The sequence below is a fragment of the Scyliorhinus canicula genome, chromosome 3 (genome assembly GCF_902713615.1).
Source record: "Scyliorhinus canicula chromosome 3, sScyCan1.1, whole genome shotgun sequence".
In the NCBI taxonomy this organism is placed as follows: Eukaryota; Metazoa; Chordata; class Chondrichthyes; order Carcharhiniformes; family Scyliorhinidae; genus Scyliorhinus; species Scyliorhinus canicula.
Window position 1 is genome coordinate 254682521 of NC_052148.1, and position 13884 is coordinate 254696404.

General features: G+C 49.8%; 1 protein-coding gene across 1 annotated transcript in view; it reads left to right on the forward strand.

The window, feature by feature from the left end:
• polr2b (RNA polymerase II subunit B) overlaps nt 1-13884 on the forward strand; it is a 64842-nt gene that overhangs the window by 33356 nt on the left and 17602 nt on the right. Inside the window, exons 14-15 of the mRNA XM_038792609.1 lie at nt 3324-3478; nt 10819-11017. Coding sequence (XP_038648537.1) covers nt 3324-3478; nt 10819-11017 — 354 coding nt within the window. The remainder of the gene's footprint in view (nt 1-3323; nt 3479-10818; nt 11018-13884) is intronic.

Sequence of the window (13884 nt, forward strand, 5' to 3'; positions counted from 1 at the left end):
GGGCGGGCTGCTGATCTCAAGCTGAGATGAAGTCCCTGTCGGGAGATCAGAGAGGAAAAGGCTAGGGCGTCTGCCCCTCTCCCGTCAAGAGTTCTGGCTGTTCTGATACCCCAAAGACTGCCACTAGTGGGCATACCTTCACCCTCACGACCAAGAAAGCACAATAACGCCTATACTTCATCAGGAAACTAAGGAAATTCAACATATCCACATTGACACTTAACAATTTTTACAGATGCACCATAGAAAACATCCTATCTGGCTGTATCATAGCTTGGCATGGCTACTGCTCGGCCCAGGACCGTATGAAACTACAGAGTCGTGAACACAAGCCAGCCCATTACGTGAACCCGCCTCTCATCCATTGACTCTGTCCTCACCTCCCGCTGCCTTGGGAAAGCGGACAGCATAATTAAAGACCCCTCCCACCCGAGTTACTCACTCTTCCAAACGTTCATTGGGCAGAAGATGCAAAAGTCTGAGAACACGCACAAACAGATTCATAAACAGCTTCTTCCCCGCTGTTACCAGACTCCTGAGTGACCCTCTTATGGACTGAACTGATCTTTCTATGCATCTTCTTTACTGTTGTTGGCACCAAATTCCATATGCTTCATCTGATGCCTATGTATTTACATTGTGTATTTATTGTATGTCCTATATTTTCTCATGCATGGAACGGTAAGCCTGGACTGTATGCAGAGCAATACTTTTCACTGTACCTCGGTACATGTGCACGGTAGCACAGTGGTTATCGCTTGCCTTTGTATAGCCGGAAGTATTCTGAGCTTGGGGTGTTTGTCCGTACGCTAGCCATGGGAGCACTGTACAGTAGTTTCACCCACTATGTGAACCCTGGCCCCAACCCAAACCGTTGCAATACCTCCATGAGATACCTCCAGTTGACTCTGTCGAAGGCCTGCTCTGCACCTAGGGAAATGATCACTTCTGGTGTCCCCTCCCTGGGTGGGGTCATAATCACTTTTAGCAGGCGCCTGGTGTTCGCCATTCGCTGTATGCTCTTGACAAAGCCCGTCCAATCTTCTGGAACCACTTCAGGAGTGCAACCCTCCAGTCGCCTCACCAGGGCCTTCGCCAGGAATTTGGAGTCAGTGTTTAGAAGTGAAATGGGTCTGAATGACCCGTATTCAGTTGGGTCTTTGCCTTTTTCAGGGATGAATGATATTGAGGCCTGTGCCAGCATGGGCGGCAGAGTCCCTCTCGATAGAGAGTCATTGAACTTCTCCCGCAGGTGTGGGGCTGGTGCCGCTGCAAATTTTTAATGGTGGTCCACTGGAAATCTGTCTGGACCTGCTGGACTCTGGGTCTTTGGACCCTGGGATCCCAACTGCATAGAGTTGATGCTCTCCATGATTTCTCCAAGCTCTACTAGGCAGCACGGTAGCACAAGTGGATAGCACTGTGGCGTCACAGCGCCAGGGTCCCAGGTTCGATTCCCTGCTGGGTCACTGTCTGTGCGGAGTCTGCACGTTCTCCCCGTGTCTGCGTGGGTTTCCTCCAGGTGCTCCGGTTTCCTCCCATAGTCGTCCAAAGACGTGCAGGTTAGATGGATTTCCCATGCTAAATTGCCCTTTGTGATGAAAAAGGTTAGATGGGATTATTGGGTTACAGGGATAGGGTGAAAGTGAGGCCTTAAATAGGTCAGTGCAGACTCGATGGGCCGAATGGCCTACTTCTGCACTGTATGTTCTATGTTTCAGCCCCTGCCTTACAGTGGGTATGTCCAGCCCATTGAGAAATCGTCTCATCTTGGGAGTCCCCTCCAGGGCACGGAGGTGTACAGCTCCTGGTAAAAGGTCGCAACGGCCTCATTGATCTTATCTGACGCTGTGACTAGTTTCCCGTTCCTGTCCTTCACTTGCGCTCTCATCTCTGGCTGCCTGCTTTCTCAGTTGGTGAACCAGCAGGTGACTGGCCTTGTCTCCATGTTCATAGAGGTTCCCTCTTGTCTGGTGGAGTTGGTGCACTGCTTTCTTGGTGGAGAGCAGGTCAAATTCCATTTATAACTTCTTCTCCGGCAGTAGTTCCATGGTCGGGGCAATGGAGTATTGCCGATCCACCTCCCTCACTCTGCTAAATCGCTGGCTTTTAAAGCAGGCCAGCAGCACTGTTTGATTCCTGTACAGGCCTCCCCGGACAGGCGCCGGAATGTGACGACTAGGGGCTTTTCACAGGAACTTCATTGAAGCCTACTCGTGACAATAAACGATTTTCATTTCATTTCATATGGATTTGGTCAGTTGTTGCCTAGCTGCCCTCTCCTTCCTGTCCCTGAGTGCCTTGTAAGTCATTATTCCCCCCCTCATCACCGCCTTCAGTGCCCCCCAGCATGTAAAGGGTGAAACCTCCCCTTTCTAGTTGCAGGATCCGTACCCATCGATGGCTTGTGACGTTTTCTCACAAAACGCCTTGTCGGCAAGGAGGTGCTGGGCCCGGCCCGTCTCTGACCGCACAACCGCGTAGTGTGGTACTTGGTTGGAAATTACTATTGTGGAGTATTTTGGCCCTACCACCCCTGGAAGCACTGATTTACCCACTACAAATTAGCCGATGCAGGGATACACTTTGTAGATTTATGAGAAGAAGGAGAACTCCTTCTCCCTCAGGTGGTTGAACCTCCACGTGTGTCAAACCCCCCCCCCCCCCCGGGTCACCTCATCTGCTTCATAAAGGTGTTCAGTTCCCTTGCCATAACCAATTGTTTCCCTGATTTGTGGCTGGTTTTCTCTGTCCTTGGTCCTTTACATGTTTTGAGTCTCCCCCTTGATGACTTTGGTGGGAATCTAGGTTGGCTGTTTCTGCCATGGTCTTTTTGACGAAGTCAGCATCATCTCAGTTGGGGACATAAACAATCACAAGCGCCACAGATACCCTTCCAGGACACCGCTGACCATTATATCCCCCCACCCCGGTCCATCACAGTATTCGTCGCTGTAAAAGCATTCTTTTGCTAAACAGTATGGCCACCCCCTCATCTTCGTTTCATGATAGGTCTGTCCTTTCTAGCTCTTCCTTATTCTCATTTGGCCCTTCTCCCTCGGGTATGTCTCCTGGGGGAAGAATAAGTCAGCGTGCAGTCTTTTGAGATGGGCAAAGACTCTGGCTCTTTTCACTGGGCCGTGAAGTGCCCTCGCATTCCAGGTGACTATTCTGGTGGGGTGGGGGAGAGGCCCGCCCCCGCCACGGGGTCGGCCATGTTTACCACTAAATTCATCTTTTACATGGAAAGTTTCCATGGGTAACAAGTCGGGAAGTTTTATTCTGAACCAGTAAAACCATTTAAACATTTCTCTTTACTTAAGGTGTCCATGGTGAGAGACATTCGTGAGCGTGAGATTCGGATTTACACAGATGCAGGTAGAATTTGTCGGCCACTTCTGATTGTAGAAAAACAGAAGCTACTGTTGAAAAAGCGGCATATTGATCAATTGAAAGAACGAGAGTACAACAATTATAGGTATGTTAAGAAAAACAGCTAACCTGTTTCCTGCTACTGCTGCCAACCTCCCTCAGAATGAATGAGTATGTAGGCCAAATATATTCTGTCGAATTTCATGTTTGACATCTTTTATTTATGACTACTAGTTTTGGACTTGTACAAAAATGGAAACATGTTCAAAAATTGGCCAGAATAAATTAATCTTGGAACAGAAAGATTGTCCAGTGTTCACCTCCAGTCCAAGGGAGAGGGAAGCCTCTCCTTCCGCCCCTGTTGTTTGGGGACAGTTCCCTGGGTCAGAGTTGCTCTCAGGCACATTTTCCAAGCTGCTGTTCTTAACATGTAAACCTATTAGTTAATTAACCAAATTGGACCACCACTGCCAAGGGATGAAGCCTGAATAGATTGCTGTAGCAAGCATCATCAGCAAGTCTGCCCATGGAGCTGCTCACTCTAGAATAGCCAAGTTGGTGCTGGACGCACAACTTTATCCCCTCCTCCAAGCTACAGCGGTGAATGTTAATTGCATCACCTGCTTGCCATCAGCAATCCAGTTTTTTTTTTTTAAATAATTTTTATTGAATTTTCAAAATACAAACATTTTAACCCCCCCTACATTCACATTTAAATTATAACAAAACAAAGTCAAACCCCCCTACTTAACAAGAAAAAGAAAAAAAAAAAAAGTCTCCCCCCCCCCCCCCCCCCCCCCCCCCCACCCACGCGTCCCCCCCCCCCCCCCCGCCGGCGAACCGACAGTCAGACCAACTTATCATTTCTAGCAGCGTCCTCGGGCAGGCCTTGCCCGTGCCACCACCGCTACCGTACTTCCTTCGCCTTTGTCCCCCCCCCCCCCCCCCCCCCTCCTCCCCCCTCCCTCCCGCCCTCCCCTCCCCTCCCGGGTTGCTGCTGTCACGGCCTCAGTTTCTATCTCTGATCCAAGAGGTCTAGGAAGGGTTGCCATCGCCTGGAAAACCCCTGCACCGACCCTCTCAGGGCGAATTTGATCCTTTCCAATTGGATGAAGTTTGCCATGTCGTTTAGCCAGGTGTTAACACTCGGAGGCCTTTCGTCCCTCCACTGAATCAGGATCCTCCTCCGAGCCACCAAGGACGCAAAGGCTAATATTCCAGCCTCCCTCGCCTCCTGTACCCCCGGTTCCACCCCAACCCCGAAGATCGCAAGTCCCCATCCTGGCTTGACCCTGGACCCCACCACTCTCGACACCGTCCCTGCCACCCCCTTCCAGAACTCCTCCAGTGCCGGACATGCCCAAAACATATGTGCATGATTCGCAGGGCTTCCCGAACATCTAATACACCTGTCTTCACCCCCGAAAAACCGACTCATCCTAGTCCCCGTCATGTGGCCTCTATGCAGTACCTTAAATTGAATGAGACTTAGTCTCGCACATGACGACGACGAGTTGACCCTCTCCAGGGCGTCTGCCCATGTCCCGTCCTCTATCTGTTCCCCCAGCTCTAACTCCCACTTATCTTTCAGCTCCTCTACTGGTACCTCCTCCACCTCCTGCATAATCTTATAGATGTCCGAGATCTTCCCCTCCCCGACCCAGACCCCTGATAGCACCCTATCACTCACCCCCCTGTCGGGGAGCGCGGGGAACCCCGCTACCTGTCGTCTGGCAAATGCCTTCACTTGGAGGTACCTGAACGTGTTCCCCGGGGGGAGCCCAAATTTCTCCTCCAGCTCTCCCAGGCTCGCAAACCTCCCCTCTATAAACAAGTCCCTCAGTTGTCTAATACCCGCCCTCTGCCAGCTCTGGAATCCCCCTCCTGTGTTTCCCGGCGCAAATCTGTGGTTCCCTCTTAGTGGTGCCCCTATCAGCCCTCCCACTTCCCCCCTGTGTTGCCTCCACTGCCCCCAGATCTTGAGGGTGGCCGCCACCACCGGGCTCGTGGTATACCTCGTGGGAGGGAGCGGCCATGGTGCCGTTACCAGTGCCCCTAAGCTTATGTTGCCGCAGGACGCCCTCTCCATGCGCTTCCAGGCTGCCCCCTCCCCTTCCATCATCCACTTTCGTACCATCGATGTATTTGCCGCCCAGTAATATCCTGAAAGGTTGGGTAACGCCAGCCCTCCACTATCCCTACTCCGCTCCAAAAAGACCCTTCTAACTCTCGGGGTGCCATGTGCCCACACATACCCCATGATACTACTCGTTACCTTCTTGAAAAAGGCCCTGGGGAGGAAGATGGGCAGACACTGGAACAAAAACAAGAACCTCGGGAGGACCGTCATTTTAACTGACTGCACCCTCCCTGCCAGCGACAGCGGCACCATGTCCCACCTCTTAAACTCCTCCTCCATCTGTTCCACCAGTCTGGAAAAGTTCAACTTGTGGAGGGTCCCCCAGTTCTTTGCCACCTGCACCCCCAAATACCTAAAACTTTTAACTGCTCTTTTGAAGGGGAGCCTCCCAATTCCCTCCCCTTGGTCTCCCGGGTGTATTACAAAGACCTCACTTTTCCCCAGATTTAATTTATATCCCGAAAAGTCCCCGAACTCCGCTAGTATCCCCATTACCTCCGGCATTCCCCCCTCCGGGTCTGCCACATACAACAACAAATCATCCGCATAGAGCGAGACCCGATGTTCCTCCCCTCCCCTTGTCAGTCCTCTCCACCCCCCTGAACCCCTCAGTGCCATCGCCAACGGCTCAATCGCTAATGCAAAGAGTAAGGGAGATAGGGGACATCCCTGCCTAGTACCTCGATGGAGCCCAAAATATTCTGACCTCCTCCCGTTTGTTACCACACTTGCCATCGGAGCTGAATAGAGCAGTTTTACCCACTTGATAAATCCCTCCCCAAACCCAAACCTTTCCAACGTCTCCCACAAGTATTCCCACTCCACCCTATCAAATGCCTTCTCCGCGTCCAGCGCTACCACTATCTCCGCCTCCCCTTCCACTGCTGGCATCATAATCACATTTAACAATCTCCGGACATTTGTGTTAAGTTGGCGTCCCTTCACGAACCCCGTCTGGTCTTCATGGACTACCCCTGGCACACAGTCCTCTATCCTGGTTGCCAGGACCTTTGCTAACAGCTTGGCGTCAACATTCAGGAGGGAGATGGGCCTGTAGGACCCGCACTGGACCGGGTCCTTGTCCCGCTTCAAAATCAAGGAGATCAGGGCCTGCGACATTGTTGGGGGCAGTACCCCCCCCTCGCGCGCCTCATTGAAGGCACGCACCAGCACTGGACCCACCAAGTCCACAAATTTCCTGTAAAACTCCACCGGGAACCCATCCGGCCCCGGCGCCTTCCCCGCCTGCATCTGGCCTATCCCTTTAATTAGCTCCTGCAGCTCTATCGGCGCCCCCAACCCTTCCACCAGCTCCTCCTGTACCTTTGGGAACCCCAATTTGTCGAGAAAGTTCTTCATTCCCCCTCTCCTCTTCGGCGGTTCAGACCTATACAATTCCCTATAGAAGTCCCTAAAGACCCTATTCACCTCTTGCCCCTTCTGCACTACGTCCCCCCCCCTCTCTCTCACTCCCCCAATCTCTCTGGCTGCATCTCGCTTACGAAGCTGGTGTGCCAGCATCCTGCTCGCCTTTTCCCCGTACTCATACGCCACACCCTGCGCCCTTCTCCACTGCATTTCCGCCTTCCTAGTGGTCAGTAGGTCGAACCTGGCCTGCAAGCTACGCCGCTCCCTTAATAGCCCCTCCTCTGGCGCCGCCGCATATTTCCTATCTACTTCTAGGAGCTCCCCCACCAGCCTCTCCCTTTCCTGCCTCTCCTTCCTCTCTCTGTGTGCCCTTATGGAGATCAGCTCTCCTCTAATCACTGCTTTCAAGGCCTCCCAGACCGTCCCCACCTGCACCTCACCTGTGTCATTCGTACCCAGATAGTTCTCAATGCCCGTTCTCACCCTTCTGCACACCTCTTCGTCCGCCAACAGCCCTACATCCAGGCGCCACAACGGGCGTTGATCCCGCGCCTCCCCCATTTCCACGTCCACCCAATGTGGTGCATGGTCCGATATCGCAATGGCCGAGTACTCCGTGTCCTGCACTCTCGGTATCAGCCCCCTGTTCAATACGAAAAAATCAATCCTAGAGTACACTCTGTGGACGTGGGAGAAAAAAGAATACTCCCTCGCCCTAGGCCTACCAAATCTCCATGGGTCTACCCCTCCCATCTGCTCCATGAACCCCCTTAACACCTCTGCCGCTGCCGGCCTCCTATTCGTCCTGGAACTCGATCTATCCAGCCCAGGGTCTAACACCGTATTAAAGTCCCCTCCCATGATCAGGCCCCCTGCCTCCAGTCCCGGGATGAGGCCCAGCAGGCGCCTCATAAAACCCGCGTCGTCCCAGTTCGGGGCATACACATTTACCAGTACCACATTCTCTCCCTGCAGCCGACCCCTCACCATCACGTACCTGCCCTCCTTGTCTGCCACCACCTCTGCCGCCACAAACGACACCCTCTTTCCCACCAAAATCGCCACCCCCCGGTTCTTGATATCCAAGCCTGAGTGGAACACCTGTCCCACCCACCCCCTTCTCAGGCGGACCTGATCTGCTACCCTCAAATGAGTCTCCTGCAGCATTGCTACATCAGCCTTCAGTCCCTTCAGGTGTGAGAAGACCCTTGATCTTTTGACCGGCCCATTCAGCCCCCTTACGTTCCACGTGATCAATCGGGTCGCAAAGCGACCCGTCCCTACTCCCTGTCGATTAGCCATGTCTTGTCCCTTGCTCGCCCCGGGTCATCCCTTCTTTTCTGACCCGCTTCCCATAGCGATGGCCCCCCCCACCCCCCCGGCTCTCCCCTTCTCGTCCCTGGTCTTTCCAGCAGCAACCCGGTGTCCCCCCCCAGCCCTCCCCCCCCCTTTCCCCCCCCCCCCTGGCTAGGACCCCTCCTAGCCGCGATGTACCCCACATCGTACTCCCGAGAGTCAGCTGGTCTCCGCTGACCCGGCTGCTCCTGCCACATTCCGACTCCTCCCGGTTCACCCCATCTGCGCCCATGAAAGATCCCCTTAAAACCCCCGAGAAAGACCCGCATAATCAACCCGCTCCCCCCCCGTCCCGTCTCCCCAACTTAACGATATAAATACAAATACCCAATGGCAACTAAATACATAAATACTTAACTACATACTTAAATAACAAAATAATTAACTAACTATCAACTAACAGTGTGCCCAACCATCACCCTCCATCAAACAGTATAAATAACCGCAGATAACCATAACCCGAACAAAGAAAAAAAAAAAAAAAAAAAAAAAAAACCCCCCCCCCCCAAGCCCCCAAAGAAAAAGGGTAAGAGGGGTATATAACTAAGGGAAATTGGAAACGGGAAAAAACACCCCATAAGAAGCCAACGACCCACAATAGAGATTTCAACAGTACAAATATACAGAAACACCCAACAACTCGAAACCTTCAAAATATTCAGAAAAGTCAACCGTTCGAGAAAAAACACCCCAAACAATCCACGAAACTGTTACCCAGTTCCGACCTGGCCTGAAAAAGAAAAGGGCCACTTGCTCAATCAAGAGTCCCCCGGCGGCTACGACCGCCGGTGCTCCCAGGTTTTGGTTCGTGTCCAACTTTTCCTCTTGTACAAAGGTCCAGGCCTCCTCTGGGGACTCGAAATAATGATGTTGGTCCTTGTAGGTGACCCACAAGCGCGCCGGTTGCAGCATTCCAAATTTGATCTTTTTCGCGTGTAGCACCGCCTTTGTCCGGTTGTACCGGGCCCGCCGCTTTGCCACCTCCGCACTCCAGTCCTGGTACACCCTTACCGTCGAGTTCTGCCACTTGCTGCTTTTCTCCCTTTTAGCCCACCTCAGGACTCTCTCTCGATCACTTAGCCGCTGGAACCGCACCAGCACCGCCCTCGGGGGCTCGTTTGCCCTAGGCCTCCTGGCCATGACCCGGTATGCCTCTTCCAATTCCAGGGGCGCCGGACCGGCCCCTTCCCCCATCAGGGAGCTCAACATCTCCGCCACATATCCCGGGAGATCCGACCCCTCCAGGCCTTCTTCCAGGCCCAGGATCCTCAAATTTTTCCTCCTCATCCGAGTGTCCAGCTCCTCGAAGCGGCTCTGCCACTTCATGTGGAGTGCCTCGTGCACCTCCACCTTTGCCCCGATGACTGTGGCCTCCTCCTCCCTCGCGGTCATCTCCTGCTGCAGATCTTTAATCGACGCCTCTTGGATCGCCTGGGCTCCCACCAACCTGGTGGCCGTCGCGTTCATGGACTCTAAGAGTTCCACTTTCATCTCCGTGAAAAAGCGGAGGAGAGCGGCCTGCTGCTCCTCCGCCCATTTCTTCCACTCCTCCGATGCACCGCCGGCCGCCATTTTGATTTTCTTCCCCCGCTTTTTTTGGGGAGCTGCTGCCGTTTTTCTTGCCGCTCCACTCCGGGTACCGACCATAAAATCGGTCTAGTTCTCCTCAGGGGACCTTCCCCCACCGGGATTCGTTTTTTCAGCGCCGTTGGGGCCCTCCAATTGGCCCAAAAACACCTTTGTTGCAGGAGCTTCCAAATGTGCGGCTTAGCTAGTCATAGCCGCAACCGGAAGTCATCAGCAATCCAGTTGGCAACAATGATGTTGGTAGTGCCCCTGGTCTGAAATTGCTGCTTGCATTAAGCACATTCCTCCGTGGAATGCAACTCGTCTCTGAGGCCCTGTGACTTCTGTTAGGGAGCAACAAAGTAAGTGAACTAAAATAAATGCAACTTCCATGAGCCTCCCTATTTGTAGAGGTTTCCTGTGGTTAATGGGTGCTGTTGTACTTGCAGTCATTCTGCATATGGTTAAATGTTTATTTTTGTACCATGGAAAACCTATAAATGATTGTTCCATAAGACCGTCAGACATAGGACAGCATTAGGCCCATCGAGTCTGCTCCACCATTCAATCATGGCTAATATGTTTCTCATCCCCATTCTTCTGTCTTCTCCCCATAACCCCTGATCCCCCTATTAATGAAGAACCTATCTATCTCTGTCTTAAAGACACTGTGTGATTTAGTCTCCACAGCCTTCTGCGGCAAAGAGTTCCACAGATTCACCACATCTCAATCCTAAAGGATTGTCCCTTCAGTCTGAGGCTGTGCCCTCGGGCTCTAGTTTTTCCTAATAGTGGAAACACCCGCTCCACGTCCACTCTATATCTAGGTCTCTCCGTATCCTGTAAGTTTCAATAAGATCCCCCTCATCCTTCTAAACTCTAATGAGTACAGACTCTGAGTCCTCAACCACTCCTCAAGTGACAAGCTTTTCATAACCATCAGTACTTGACAGATTTATAAACTAATATTGCATGAGAGCACATTGATTGAATCCCAACTTTTTCCCTCCACATAGTTGGCAGGATCTTGTGGCCAGTGGTGTGGTGGAGTACATTGATACGCTGGAAGAGGAGACTGTAATGCTAGCCATGACCCCAGATGATTTGCAAGAAAAGGGCGTTGCATATTGTTCAACGTATACACATTGTGAGATTCACCCATCGATGATTCTTGGTGTTTGTGCATCAATTATTCCATTTCCTGACCATAATCAGGTGGGTAAGACCAGAAGAGAGTTGTTCGAGATGAGTTTGTGTTGGTAAACTGCTGAAAGATTTAACAAATATCACCTGTATAATTTTGGGGTCGGGAAAGATGTTTATCTTTCAAGAATACCAGAATTGGGACAAACAGAAATTAATTGAGCTCTTTTCAGAGCTGATCCTAATTTTAGGTAGTTTATATCGCCTGAAGAGTGAATAAACCAGCAGTGGTTGCTTAGCAACTGGGGCCTTGTACGGTAGGAAAACCTTTAAGCTTTAGTTTAGTTAATTTGATTGCAGTTGGAGATAGATAGTGAGAGAGAAGTCAGCTCTCGCAGCTCTGCAAGAAGCAGTTGGGTTTAGAAGGCTAAAGAGGAAATGTGTCGCTCAGCCTTGCTAGAAGAAAAAACATACTATGGAGCAGTGGTTAAGAAAACAGATACCAGAAATCTAAAGTCTAGCTAGTTAAAGAAACTAGAGAAATGAAGAGAAGTTAACAGAACAGAGGAAACCGACAACCAAAACAGATTACCGTTCAGTAAAGTCACAAGAGTTGAAACTGCATTGGATTGGTCGGCGCAACATCGAGGGCCGAAGGGCCTGTACTGCGCTGTTATGTTCTATGTGAGAGATCAGAAAGACATCTGCATTAGTGTTAAGGTTTGTGAGAAATTAGTACAGTTTGGGAGACATTATTTGAAACAATTGTGAAAATCGGTGGCTGGACCTCTTGAGTTTGTGGAAAAGGTTTAAGGCAAAGGAAACCTGAAGGAGAGATATAAAACCTGAAAGTGAAACCTTGATGGAAGCAGCAGAGGGAAAACATAACTTAAAAGAAGATTTGAAAGTGTGACTTTTGAAAGCATAATTTGAAATTGCTCATTTGGAAGCCAGAGTTCAGTGATGCATGGTGGCTCATGGTATAAGAATCATCTGGCAGGATTTTGAAGCGAAATCTACAAACAGTCACTTAGGTTCAGAGAGATGTGTGTCTTACCACAGTCATCTTGTGTGCTTAAAGGGGGACTTTGTGTGTTGATGGGACCATTGTAGCTTAAGAGGTACTTTGTAATCCATGTTAATTTTAAAAACTGTTTGTAATTGTTAGCTAAGGGGGAAGCAAAGGAGTATTTTATAATCAACTTTTCATATTTAATAAATGCTTTCTGCCTTGTTTGAACTAATTAACAGTCCTGTGACTGTTCCTCAAAGTCTTATTAAGTAAACGCTATGGTCTTTTCAGCCAGCATTCCATTCTGGGTTCTTCTCGCCCAGTTTTAACATTATCTAGGATCGTAACAATAGCATTTTACTTTTACCAGGCATTGTAATTTATATACTAAAGTTGATAGGTCGCCACATTCCATTTCAAGATGCACCATAAACCTCAATGTCTTTTTTACCATATGAGATTTTTCATTTTAGCAGTGACCCATTCAACCTGCAATACCCATGATGACTGTAGGTGGTAATAAGAACATAAGAACTCGGAGCAGGCGTAGGCCATCTGACCCCTCGAGCCTGCTCTGCCATTCAATGAGATCATGGTTGATCTTTTGTGGACTTGGCTCCACTTTCCGGCTCGAACACCATAACCCTTAATCCCTTTATTCTTCAAAAAAACTATCTATCTTTATCTTAAAAACATTTAATGAAGGAGCCTCAACTGCTTCACTGGGCAAGGAATTCCATAGATTCACAACCCTTTGGGTGAAGAAGTTCCTCCCAAACTCCGTTCTAAATCTGCTTCCCCTTATTTTGAGGCTAATCCCCCTAGTTCTGCTTTCACCTGCCAGTGGAAACAACCTGCCCACATCTATCCTATCTATTCCCTTCATAATTTTTAATGTTTCGATAAGATCCCCCCTCATCCTTCTGAATTCGAAGGAGTACAGTCCCAGTCTACTCAACCTTTCCTCGTAATCCAACCCCTTCAGCTCTGGGATTAACCTCGTGAATCTCCTCTGCACACCCTCCAGTGCCAGTACGTCCTTTCTCAAGTAATTGGACCAAAACTGAACACAATACTCCAGGTGTGGCCTCTCTAACACCATATACAATTGCAGCACAACCTCCCTAGTCTTAAACTCCATCCCTCCAGCAATGAAGGACAAAATTCCATTTGCCTTCTTAATCACCTGTTGCACCTGTAAACCAACTTTTTGCAATTCATGCACGACCACACCCAGGTCTCTCTGCACAGCAGCATGTTTTAATATTTTATAATTTAAATAATAATAATGTGTCGAGTATTTTCAGCATTAAATTCTATTTGGTATTGACTGCCAATGCATTAGTCTGTACGATAGATTGCTGGAATGGATCTGTAGGCATTTGCACACTTAGGCCACTGGGTGGCACTGAAGTAACATACAAACCTCAAATGTTCAAAGCTCATGCCTGTATAAGATTTGTCAGTTTCCTTGAATTGAAAAGGACTGTTGTATGATCTCTGAAGTTATAACTGCTTTTTTAACTCTTAAAACACGCCCTCCCTAATCAGAAGATGTCACAACTTTTACCCAATGTATATAAGCTCTCAGTTCCAGGCTCAGCATTAATTTTCTCCTCTTGGTTGTAAGAATGCCAACCTGACCTGAACCTCTCAGTCTCTCCCATGGGTCACCTTCCATTGTGTAATCACTCAAACTGAATAGAAAACCCTTCTGAGCCCAAACCCACCCCCTGCTCACCCAGTACTTAAATTGTGTGCTGTTCACTGCACAGGGAATGTTTATGCAGCAATCCAAATCCCCATATTGACATCTTGTCAGGAAACCGACCTCCCCAATTCATCTAAGATGGCTTGTCACTCTCCACAAATAAGATTATTTTCTGTATCCTACTCTCCTTCCCTCCCCACTTCACCAAAGGTTTAC